We start from the raw sequence: 12169 nt of genomic DNA, 5'->3' as shown, positions 1-12169 counted from the left end.
TCAAACTAGCCTTGGCGGCTCTGCCGAAACTCCGTAACATTGCTTGCTTTTGTGGATCGAGTTTTAGCTACTCTCCACCTCCTGAAAGAGTGCACGCAGCCGAGCTAAGCTGACTTTTCAGTTTATATATATTGGTGAACGCTGCGCACCGCCGGCCGTTGCATTTGCATTCCATCTACGCGTATTAAAAAAAGATACCGTGTGCACGCAAGGGGACTCACTGTGTGTCTTTGAGATCGTCGTTGGGGCCTTCCTTCTGAGATTCGGCGTCCTCGCCTTTAGCTTCGGCTGCATCAGGGTGGTCGGGTGGCGCCCCTTCCGGCTTCTCGGCGCCCGTTTTGGGCGAGGAGCCGCCGCTCTTGCTCGAGCTGCTGCCACTGCTGCTGCTGCTGCAGTGCACGCAGGTTTAGCGGCAGTAGCTTAGCTGATTGAGCTAGTTGGTGCGGCATCATACTTTTGTGAAGCGCGAACGTTTAACGGAGACCGAGAAAGAAGAAGGCACGAGCACAACCGCTAGCACTAGCAAGCAACCAGCGCTTTATTTCGTGTCTTCTTGCCCCTGTGTCTCCGCTAAACGTTCAGGCTTGGCACGCACAATAACAACAGCAATAATAATAATAATAATAATAATAATAATAATAATAATAATAATAATAATAATAATAATAATAATAATAATAATAAGGCACATCACACTTAACACTCCACTAAGGCGCATAACGTAGCTAAGGAAACTGATGAATTGTAATGACATCGCATGGATCTACAGTAGCAGTGTTATTTATCCCCACAAAGTCCAAACATCCTTCCACATCGAAGAAATCGAAGGAGTTAACCATTATGTGCGGTTATAGAGAGTACCTTCACGCAAAGAACAACAAAATGTCAGTTGGCTTACATTAGCTAGGAAAAGTGTTTTGTCGTTCGTTTAAGCCTAACCATCGCTTCAGCGCGCCAGAAATACTTCTGCGGGTTTTTCGTTAAGCTTCTGGCACTTTAATCAGCACTTTGAGGTACCAAACTTCACGTATTAATAATGATACATTATGCGTGGTGGGCTTAACTTCCGACTCACATGCATGAAACCGATCGCAGTATGTTTATTATCATCAATATCATCATACACTTCTGACAATGGCGTTCACATCCCTAACACGTACGAAATAACTCCCAACTTTCAAGCATGATCCAATGCGCCGTGGAGACCCATGGTTCTTGCGCATGCCGCGCGATGCCTTCGCCACCTTCACTCGGCGTTGTCACCAAACGCATCTTGTATGAAATAATAAAGCCAACGGTAACAGCTGTTAAGGCAAGTGGCTCACGTTTTCGCTCATCGTCATTTATTTTTATTAGTCAAAATTATCGATACGCATGAACCTGTATCAGTCTAAGGTAAAGATTCAGTGGGCTCAATCCTATTCCTTTCTTATATGCCCCGTTTACGACTGGCCAATCCTTGTAAAAACGTGGTCGGAACTCCACTCCGACAACTACGGTGTGCGGGAAGAAATAGTCCAGGAGCAGAATCGTTGCGATATTGTGCCCGTTCGTGATCTTTGCTTCGAGCAGTTCCGATCGCAAAAAAAAAAAAAAAACTTTACGAGCGCTTGGCATGTAAGCCAAAAAAATCTTATGTTCGAAGCGTAATACGTTCAACGTAAATATGAATATTCGACAGTTACGGGCTTTCTACATAAACAGTTGCGAAATTTGTTTGACTTAAGCAACAATATCTCTACTTCCATTGGCGTGAGGAGCTCATAGGCGAGTTGGCTTAAAGTGGCACTTCAAGCGAACGATGGGACTGATATGCCTTGGGGCCACGGATGGGGTTATTTCTCTGGCGGATCACTTCCACTTGTCGTATTGACTTTTTTATGTCGCAATATAGAGTATTTCAAGTAATATTTGATAGTATAGTTTCGTACCTTAACACGAAACACAACTATTGGATCCATTGGAAAAATGTTCGTTTCTCTGAGCGTTTACCGAAAGCTTTGCTCACCTGGTGTACGACTCTACCTCCGAGCCATCATATGTCCAGTTGACCATGCGCAGGAAGTACTTCGAGAGAAAGTGGGACACCGTGCCCAGGACAAGGAACATCCAGAGGCAGAAACCCAGGGCTGTCCAGAAGGCGTTCTGCGGGAGGTTGAAAAGTTTTCGCACGAAGCTGCGATTTTGCTGATGACACGTTATCAAAACACAAAGGGAAAATTAACGTTCACCGAACGTGTAGAACGAAACTTCAAAGGAAAACCATACCTGTTTCGCAGAAAGAAAACTTCGCAGTTCAAGGAAAATTCGTCGTGGTCTGGGGATATCGCACCCGGGAACAATGCCTTTCCGAGCAGTCGCTCTACCAATTAGTCTATCTAACGGTGGTATTCTGCAAGTGTCGACGTAACTTGCGGGGAAGTTGCAGTGCCCACTTCAGCAGCCGCTGACTGTCTAGCCTTGAATAACCGAGAAGGAATTAAACTAGCTGTGAACACTTTTTCTCTCTCGCCTAGCCAATCAACAGCAGCCGAAATGACCATGTCCACTAGGTTGACTTTTAAACAACCCCTCCCCAGGAGGCTAGCCGATTGCCACGCAAGAGGGAATAAGCGATTTGGGGACAATGAATATGGCGAAGCAGTTCTCGGAACCCCGCAAAGCGGAAGAAAGTTTATGAAAGCAAAAATTACCATCCAGACTAATTTTAGAACAAATATGCAAAGTGCCGCGATCGGCTAGCTTTCTGGTTTGCCCGGATGGTACAGCGACTACCCAGCAAAGGCGTTGAAACCGGGTTTGCTCCCTGCAGCAGGAAAAATTTTTCTTCAACAGCGAAGCTTGCTTCCTGTAAAACTCACAGTGGGTTTCATTTGTAGCATCGTTGCCACAAGTTCTGTGAAAGTGAATTTTCTTGTTCGTGAACTTTCGTCCACCTAGGGGGCTTCCACTGCACTGATTTGCCTAATGAGAAACTGTGTGCAGCATCCAAATGCACGGAAATTGGTTAACACAAATATCACGGTTTCTTAAAACGAACATTGATTTTCACAGTGACATTTTGATATTTATGCCCGTAGCTCTGTTCCAACAAGCAAACAGCTTGAATTTTCGACACCAGATACACCGAATAACAGAAGTTACGGTAATTTGACGCAGCCAAAAATAGTACGGTCTTGCAAAATAGACAATGTCGATATGAGAAATAATTTCAGGGGCCAAGAAGGGTGGTCATCTTTACACAAAGTATGCTAAATAAGTGCGATTTAAATCAGCTAACTGTTTGAACAAATTCCTAAGCTCATTAGTTTAAATCATGTTACAATATTGTTCAAGCAAGGATTTCCAATTGAAAATCAAGACAAGGCTCCAACCAGGTACCATTACAGTCATTTGTGGACACAGCGACAGCTGCACAGTTCTATAAACGAGGCCTTCATTTATTATTAGGCTAAGCAGGGAAAGAATTTTGAGCGCTTTCCATTTTATTATCTGTTTCTTGCTGTCGATCGTTGGAGCGATAGCATTTGATTCAGAAAGCACTAATAAATAGGATAGCAAAGCTCATTTTAGTCGAAACACCGTTTTCATCTAATTGAAGATACTGACACGTGTATTATTGATCCTTTTCTCGGGACTGAATTTCACTCGATAACAACTTCGTTATCGCTCAGTGCGAGACGCGCCTGCGTCATGTGGAATTTAATCGGATGTTAACTCTGACTCTTTGTGCTGTGTATCTTCTCACCGAACGTTGTGTAGTCAGATTCCGTGCGCCACAATAATTGCTAGTTTTTCCTGGAAGGCACGTGGCAACCAGCGATTATTCTGGAACTTTCGACGAGTCAGGCGCAAACGCTGACGCACATGACCCGCATATCAAATTTGCGACGATTGCCGACGGTGTTCGCCGCTTTCGTTGTGCAGTTGCTTCTTTTTTTCTGGGTGCAGGGTAGCCGAATAACCGATTACTTTCATGATTGACAGTTTTCGCTGCTGCGTTCTTCACCGTCACTACAACATAAAGACATGAAGCAGTAGAAGCTGATACAAAATGCAAATATCAAACTATAGGTCACATGAAATCATTCCATTCGATCCCACACTCTTGATCTTAACGCCAATGGCATTCTAGGCATTCTCAGACCAGATTTATTTTTGGTTATCTAACTATCAGCAATCCAGATGAGGGCCGCTGTCGAAGATAATGCAGTCTCAAAATTTTGGGCTGATGTGGAAGGCAGTGCGGTCTAAAACGAGCGCCACTTGTTTTGTGCCACTGGTTATGTGCTGCTTTACATGTGCGGCTCGTCATTGAGCACCTTTGACACCACCTCGAGTCAGGCAGCATGTTCCACTGGACATGCGGACACCATTAGAAGGTGCACTATCCAATAGGAAGCTGACAAAAGCGGAGTCCTTGCAAGCGTAGGTAATGGTGCAGTATAGTGACAGAGGGTTTTGACTACAAAACTTAAGATGGAGGTGCGATAGCCAGTCAAAAGGCTACATTGCGGGTGATGCAGTAAAACCTGACGAAACCAAGCAGGCTAGGTTACTATTGGTCCACGCCCCGTTACAAAGGAGACGCCAATAAACGATCAACATTGTCGAAGCGTGAGAGAGGATGCCGACTGCGACACCGCGCCTCACACATGACGCGTTTCGCCTGCATGCATACTCGTATAGTCGCAGTCGATTATTTCAGCCAGAGTTCTTATTGATTTCAGCCACACTAATTTGCTACCATAGATGGGACTGGCAAACAACACTACTCGCGTGTTATGTGGTTTGGTTGCAACAGCGCGTGTCGACCCAGATTGTGTAAAAGTATAGGGGCCACTACACGGCGCTGACTATCAACTGAATGTTATTTAACTAAAATGTTTAACATAAGAGCATACCAATGACATTACCGGCACCTAGGCCCTTGCAATAATTAAATGTGACTATCCAAAACACAACCTTTGTGTTAAAAACCAGCAATCTTTGAAAGCCACGCACATCAGAAAGGGGGACAATGACAGAATAATTTAGAAAACCGCACAATAAACATCAATATCGCTAGGCAATAGGCAGATCGGTGGCTCCACCCTATATCTAATAACGCAACTTTACTTTCTTTCAGCGAGATGAATGGTGGAATAACAGAATCTGAGTCCTTCTTTCTCATATGGTGAATTTGCGCCATTTGAAACGGCAGATTTTCGCGGGGTTTGAACATCAAAGACCTCATTACATCCGCAAATTTGCCACTGCAAGGAAAGGTGCGAATGCGCAAAGCACTTTAGGCCCAAACAATGAAACGTTCCTTTCCTTCGAGCGCTTCCTAACCTTACGTGAGGCCTCCTTACAGCGAAGGACCGATGGAGGAAGCAAGCATACTCTGAAAACTCCCTTCACCCGTCCTCACGTAAGGAGCGGTTGCCGCCATGCCTGGGTTCGAGATTATCTCTTAAAAGCTTTAGGCGAACACCAGAACACCCCTATTCAATAAAAAAGGTTGTATCGTCGCACAATCTCTAAGTTGATGAGCTAATATAGAGAAGCGTGGACGCCATTTTTCAGTTTTGTTTACTAAATCTAAAGAAGCAGTGCATTACAGTGCGAAACTTGATGTGCTCCAGCAACGCTGGCACGCCGGCGTCGTGCAACGCCTAGCAAGGCTTCCATGCCGCACGCGTGACTGAAACGAACGTGCCTGGCAAAACGTACCGTGCTCGCGCTTCTCCGAAGGTGGGCGACAGCACGCACGCGCAAGCAAACGTCACGTGGTTAAGCAGTGAGGCGAAGTGCTCGTTCAGGGCCAGGAGCGGCGTAAGGACGCATGAAGGTAGCTTGGCCCAAACAATAAAACGTTCCTTTTAGGGGTGTGCGAATATTGAAATTTTCGATTACGAATCGAATACGAATAAGACGAAGAACTCTGTTCGAATATCGAATTGAATATCGAATACATGTGTAGTATTAAAAAATTGCAAGAGAGGTAACAATAGCTTTATTACCCTTTTAAAAATAACATTGCATTTTACAAGGTTGCTTCAAATTAAAGAGGTACTCAATTATAGATAACGGACTCAGGTAATGCCCTCAGTCAGGTAAAACGCTTGTTACAGATTGTCGTGAAGGAAAATTAACTGCTCAATATGGCCAGAAAGTAAACGCTCTCTATGCACTGTCACATTTCTACCGGTAGAAAAGACTCTTTCACTAGGAACTGAAGTGGCAGGGATCGCCAAGTACTTCCGGGCGAGTGCACTTAAAAGCGGGTACCTGAAGCGGCCAATGGACTGCCACCACTCACAAGGATTCATGCCCCTTTCCAGAAGAGGCTTTTGCGCGTAGTCTGTACCTTCACTCTCAGGGGCAGACGCCAAATGTGTCTTCTCTTTGTTCATCACTAGATCGTCAAAAGCATTCCATACACTCGATGCCACCAGTGGACACGAAGTCGACGCTGGCACGGCGGTGTCCCCACGGTGTTCCACGACGGCTTCCTGGAGCTCCCTTGTCACAAGGTTTTTCAGCCAGATCATCTGACATGATCATATGATGAACTGTGGCCATAAAGCGCGGATCAAGAAACATGCCTAGGCTGGCCACTTCATCAAATTTCCACTCCGCACATAGAGCCTTGATACATCTTGAATCAATGTTAGCAAACCCTGACTTGCCTTTGCAACCTTCAAGGCAATGGGGCATTCCAAAAATAATTGGAATTATAAAGCTTGGTGAAAAAGAAACCGAAACTGATCATGTCTCAAATGCCTGAAGCAGATAGACTGAAACAGAGCATACAGATAATGAGCGGATCATGCGAAGTTCTCAGTTAATAAACATGTTCTTAGGAGAATGCGGAGCAAGCATACAATTGGTTAATTGCTCAATTATTCGCAGTCTATCCGAATATTCGCCGTTTCCACCGTTATTCGGCCGTCCTCGGATATTCGTGAATTTCCGAACATGCATTTCTCGAATCGAATACGCTTCGAATATGGAAAATATTCGATTCGTATTCGAAATTCCGAATATTCGCACACCCCTAGTTCCTTTCCTTCGAGCGCTTCCTAACCTTACGTGAGGCCTCCTTACAGCGAAGGACCGATGGAGGAAGCAAGCGTACTCTGAAAGCTCCCTTCACCCGTCCTCACCTAAGGAGCGGTTGCCGCGTGCCTGGGTTCGAGATTATCTCTTCAAATCTTTCCGCGAACACCATTATTCTATTAAAAAATGTTGTATCGTCGCACAATCTTTAAATTGAATAGCTAATATAGAGAAGCGTGGACGCTTTCTTCTAGTTTCGTTTACTAAAGTTAAAAAAAAGTTGCGCATTACAGTGCAAAACTTGATATGCTCCAGTAACGCTGGCACGCCGGCGTCTTGCAACGCCTAGCAACGCCTAGCAATGCTTGCATGCCGCACGCGTTACTGAAACGAACATGCCTGGCAAGACGTACCGTGCTCGCTCTTCTCCGCAGGTGGGCGACAGTGCGCATGCGCAAGCGAATGCCATGTGGTTAAGCAGTGAGGTGAAGCGCTCGTTCAGGGCCAGGAGCGGCGTAAGGACGCATGAAGGTAGCTTTGGAGCTACCTTATGCTGAGGAAGCACCAAGGAAGCCTTCACCGAGGGCCCCTCAGTAAGGAAGCTTTCAGAGTGACATAAGGTAGCCTCACCCCAATGAAGGCTTCCTTAGTGAGGTAAGGAAGATTTCATTGTTTGGCTTCTTATGCTGAGGAAGTACCAAGGAAGCACCAAGGAAGCCTTCACCGAGGGCGCCTCAGTAAGGAACCTTTCAGAGTGACATAAGGTAGCCTCACTGCAATGAAGGCTTCCTTACTGAAGTAAGGAAGATTTCATTGTCTGGCCCTTAGTGAACTATGACGCTCTCTTCGCTTTCCAATCAAGCGTCGTGCAGTCTGTCTTGTGTATTGAAGACGGACAAACTGATTAGAACCTACATTGTGTTTGCACGGCACAAACTGAATGCCGTGTTTGACGTTGCATTTCTCTATATTTTGCAACTCTTCTTAACACCCGCTTGCGTACTCTTTCAGATTCTCTTCAGCGTATCCTTAGACGAAAACGCCACATTCACTCGAAACATTAATTCCACCTTGTTCAACCCAAGCGAAACGGAATGGACATAGTGGATTACAACAACTTCGTTCCGCGTAGGCTTCCTATGTGTTTTTCTGCAAAGGTCGCGTTTTTAGTAATCGAAGTAACTTCTCACAAGTGAATAAAATGCAACATTTAGGTTACCTGCCTCAGTCACCCTCGTCACCTGATTAGTAGCACTCTGCAGCATAAGGTGAGAACAGCTCTTCGTTTGTACGCTTTTAATGGCGTATGTAGCAATACCGTCCTTAGCCAGTTGAGAATTACGGCACCTACGGTCAAGAGGGGATTTTGTCTTTCTCGGCTGCCAACATACACGCTGACTCGTGGAATATATCCTATTATGACTAAAATCGAGCTCGTCTTCTTGTGGAACTTCAAGTGTTAACCTGAGACCTTACCCTGTTCCCTGAAAAGCGTGATGTGAGCCACAGCTTCGCGAAAATAATTAAAAAAACTATATTCGTCCACGTATCTGTAAAACTAAGCCGCTAGCGCACTCAAGTTTTGATTAATTCCTTTGTCATTGAAGCCTAGGAAGGTGCTGTTGAGCACAGGCGCTACAGAGAAACCTATACACACGCCTGCAGTTTGAGCAAATACTTTACCTTCCCAAACGATGAGTATGAACTTTAAATAGAAATCAAGAATTTCCAAAAAGCCTGCAACCGGAACTTTGTACCGTTCAACGAAAACCAATCTATTTGATTAATCGAGGAAGCCACCCTTACATACTCTATGAGACGAGCATGCGGCATAAAATTTTACCGATCTTCCACAGCTATAGCAGAGCCTGCGTATATCCCCTGATTATGTTCCGGTGAAAATTCCACAACACTAAAACATTATAGAAAGTTACGTGCCAAAACTGCCATCTCATTATAAGGCAGGCACACTGTAAAGAGGGACTCCGAAAATTTGGACCTCCTGGGTTCAAGTACAAGGGCGTTTTCGCAATTCGGCCCCATTGGAATGCGGCCGCCATGACCAGAATTTTATCCCATGAACTCGTGCTTAGCAGCCCAACACCATAGCCACTAAACAACCACACGGTGGGTCCGCAACACACGGTGGGTCTACAGCATCCGAGACACAATGAAGCCATACATTCCGTTCCTGAACAATGGTTCTAAATAGATTTAACTGCTTGTGTGTCTTCACACTGAAGAATATCATAACAAGCCAACGAACACTGACACCAAGGACAACATAGGGGAAACCTTGTGCTTAGTAAATGAAATAAAGAAACGATAAATTAATGGAAATTAAAGTGGATGAAAAAACAACTTGCCGCAGGTGGGAACAGAACCCACAACCTTCGCATTTCGCGTGCGATGCTCTACCAATTGAGCTACCGCGGCGCCGTTTTCCCATCCACTTTCTTGGGTATTTATGTGTCCTAGTGGAGCCCTGGGAGTGTTAGCCAGTGCCACCACTCACAGACCTTGGCGGTGGACGTGGAACGTCTTTTTTTTTTGCCGCAGGCGTCACGAGAGCGTGATCTTTTGGGGTGAAGGCAACTGGTCTATAAACCCACATATGCTACCTGAAAGCATCAATGTTGCCGGATTCGAGACCCTCGTTATGTAATAACGAGAAGAAAGGGGGTTAACCAAGAGGACCGATTTTTATTAGTCATATCATAAGAAGCCAACAAACACTGACACGAAGGACAACATAAGGGAAATTACTTGTGCTTAGTAAATGAAATAAAGAAACGATAAATGAATGGAAATTAAAGTGGATGAAAAAGCAACTTGCCGCAGGTGGGAACCGAACCCACAACCTTCGCATTTCGCGTCCGATGCTCTACCAGTTGAGCTACTGCGGCGCCGTTTTCCCATCCACTTTCTTGGGTATTTATGTGTCCTAGTAGAACCCTGGGAGTGTTAGCCAGTGCCACCACTCACAGACCTTGGCGGCGGACGCGGAACGTCTTTTTTGCCGCAGGCGTCACGAGAATGTTATCATTTAGGGTGAAGGCAACTGGTCAATAAGCCCACCTATGCTACCTGAAGGTATCAATGTTGCCGGATTCGAGACCCTCATTATGTAATAACGAGAGGAAAGGGGGTTTAACCGAGGGGCCCGATTTTTATTAGTCATATCATAAGAAGCCAACAAACACTCACACCAAGGGCAACATAGGGGAAATTACTTGGGCTTAGTAAATGAAATAAAGAAACGATAAATTAATGGAAATTAAAGTGGATGAAAAAACAACTTGCCGCCGGTGGGAACCGAACACACAACCTTCGCATTTGGCATGCGATGCTCTACCAAGTGAGCTACCGCGGCGCCGCTTTCCCATCCACTTTCTTGGGTATTTATGTGTCCTAGTAGAACCCTGGGAGTGTTAGCCAGTGCCACCACTCACAGACCTTGGTGGCGGATGTGGAACGTCTTTTTTGCCGCAGGCATCACGAGAACGTGATCTTTTAGGGTGGCGGCAACTGGTCAATAAACCCACCTATGCTACCTGAAGGCATCAATGTTGCCGGATTCGAGACCCTCATTATGTAATAACGAGAAGAAAGGGGATTAACCGAGGGGCCCGATTTTTATTAGTCATATCATAAGAAGCCAACAAACACTGACACCAAGGACAACATAGGGGAAATTACTTGTGCTTAGTATTATTCCAATGTTATAAGTGTTTATTCACATTTGGTTTATCGACGAAAACGGCAATCTTATTGCGTTCAGCTTTGCATGACTACCAAAGCATAATGCGTACCGCACGAACAGATGGCGAGAAATCTTCGGGAACGGATAAATAGCCGCATTTTAGTTTGAAGCAGTTCCGGAGTGCTGACATCATTGCATTGAAGTTGTAAAAGCGGAACCGGAAAATTCGGTTCTTTGTTTCCCTACCTAGGCAATGAACACGTTCAACTGACCGTACGTCTATTCTAAGCACGTCCCTGGTTATACCCATAAATACCGACTGTTTTAAATCAGCGCCTATTTCACAAGCTTCGGCTGCCAACCTATAGATTACGATAATACTGTGGCTGATTTTACTTTCGCCTCGTTCAGCTTACTCTTGAACTTGCTCGCAGACCGTGTTCACTATTATCTTCACATTACTACCGTTTGTAGCTGCACCGTTTAAACGATGCATCTATTTATGCGAGCCGAGATCCGATACCTTTAATGCTGCTTGTATCGTTCGCTGTGAGGTTTTCTTTCGCATACCATTCTTGAGTATTTCATAAAGCGTGTTAGGTCATGACTTGTCCTCACAGTCAGCACCGAGAAACAATATTGTTACTTAGGAAGACGCAGATGAAAATCTATATACAAGTATACTTACAGGGAAATACGCCGCGCTTGGCCAAGAGGCAACAGCCTGCGCTAGCCTCTAATCGTCGTCGTCGTCTTCACACTGCTCGCCTCTTCGTGATCGCAAATACTGTTCCGTAGCAATATTATGTGGATTGTTTGTACAGAATCAAAAATACATATCCAAATGCAAGTAAAACGAATACGAGTCTATTCGTGTATTTAAAACGCAAATTGCCAGCAACATAACGAATACAATTGCATATTTGTATTCGCAATATTTGTACTCGCATTTCCTATTGAAAACAATGCTTCAGTAAGCAGCTTAGTGAAGCGCTGCGGCTGTAAATGTACGCGATGCCATAACATCTACAGCAACACTATACGCAAGTTCGCAATTATACATATTGAGTTCTGGATGCTGAAGAGTTGGCTGACACTAAATGTGGTAGCGCCACAGCTGGTATATAGAAATCAAGCCACTTTCGCTGCAATGGCGGCGTCTTTTGTTAGGCTTGGCCGCGTAAGAAAAGATGGCTTAACATAACTACGACAAAAATCTAACCAACGCTTGGTCCTCAAAGACAGGTAAGACCAAGCGAAGGATTATTTCTCCGCATATATTTTGTTGCAACGAAGAAAAAACTAGCAAAAAGGCTGAATTCCAATCAAAGGAGGCGGCATTAGAGACGCTAGCCACGCGAACCACGCCACAACAGCAGCGTTGAATCAAGAACATGCGCACCTGTCCCTTCTACAAAGCTC

At 45.0% G+C, this 12169-nt stretch overlaps 1 protein-coding gene across 1 annotated transcript in view; it reads right to left on the bottom strand.

The window, feature by feature from the left end:
• The window catches only part of LOC135905197 (uncharacterized), a 285140-nt gene that overhangs the window by 34025 nt on the left and 238946 nt on the right, over positions 1-12169 (bottom strand). Inside the window, exons 20-21 of the mRNA XM_065436218.1 lie at positions 2009-2145; positions 222-389 (exon numbers count right to left, since the gene is read on the bottom strand). Of these exons, the coding sequence (XP_065292290.1) occupies positions 222-389; positions 2009-2145 (305 nt within the window). The remainder of the gene's footprint in view (positions 1-221; positions 390-2008; positions 2146-12169) is intronic.

The sequence above is a fragment of the Dermacentor albipictus genome, chromosome 3 (genome assembly GCF_038994185.2).
Source record: "Dermacentor albipictus isolate Rhodes 1998 colony chromosome 3, USDA_Dalb.pri_finalv2, whole genome shotgun sequence".
Lineage (NCBI taxonomy): Eukaryota > Metazoa > Arthropoda > Arachnida > Ixodida > Ixodidae > Dermacentor > Dermacentor albipictus.
Note: the sequence above shows the minus strand (reverse complement) of the source record. Positions and strands in the feature narration are given on the sequence as shown.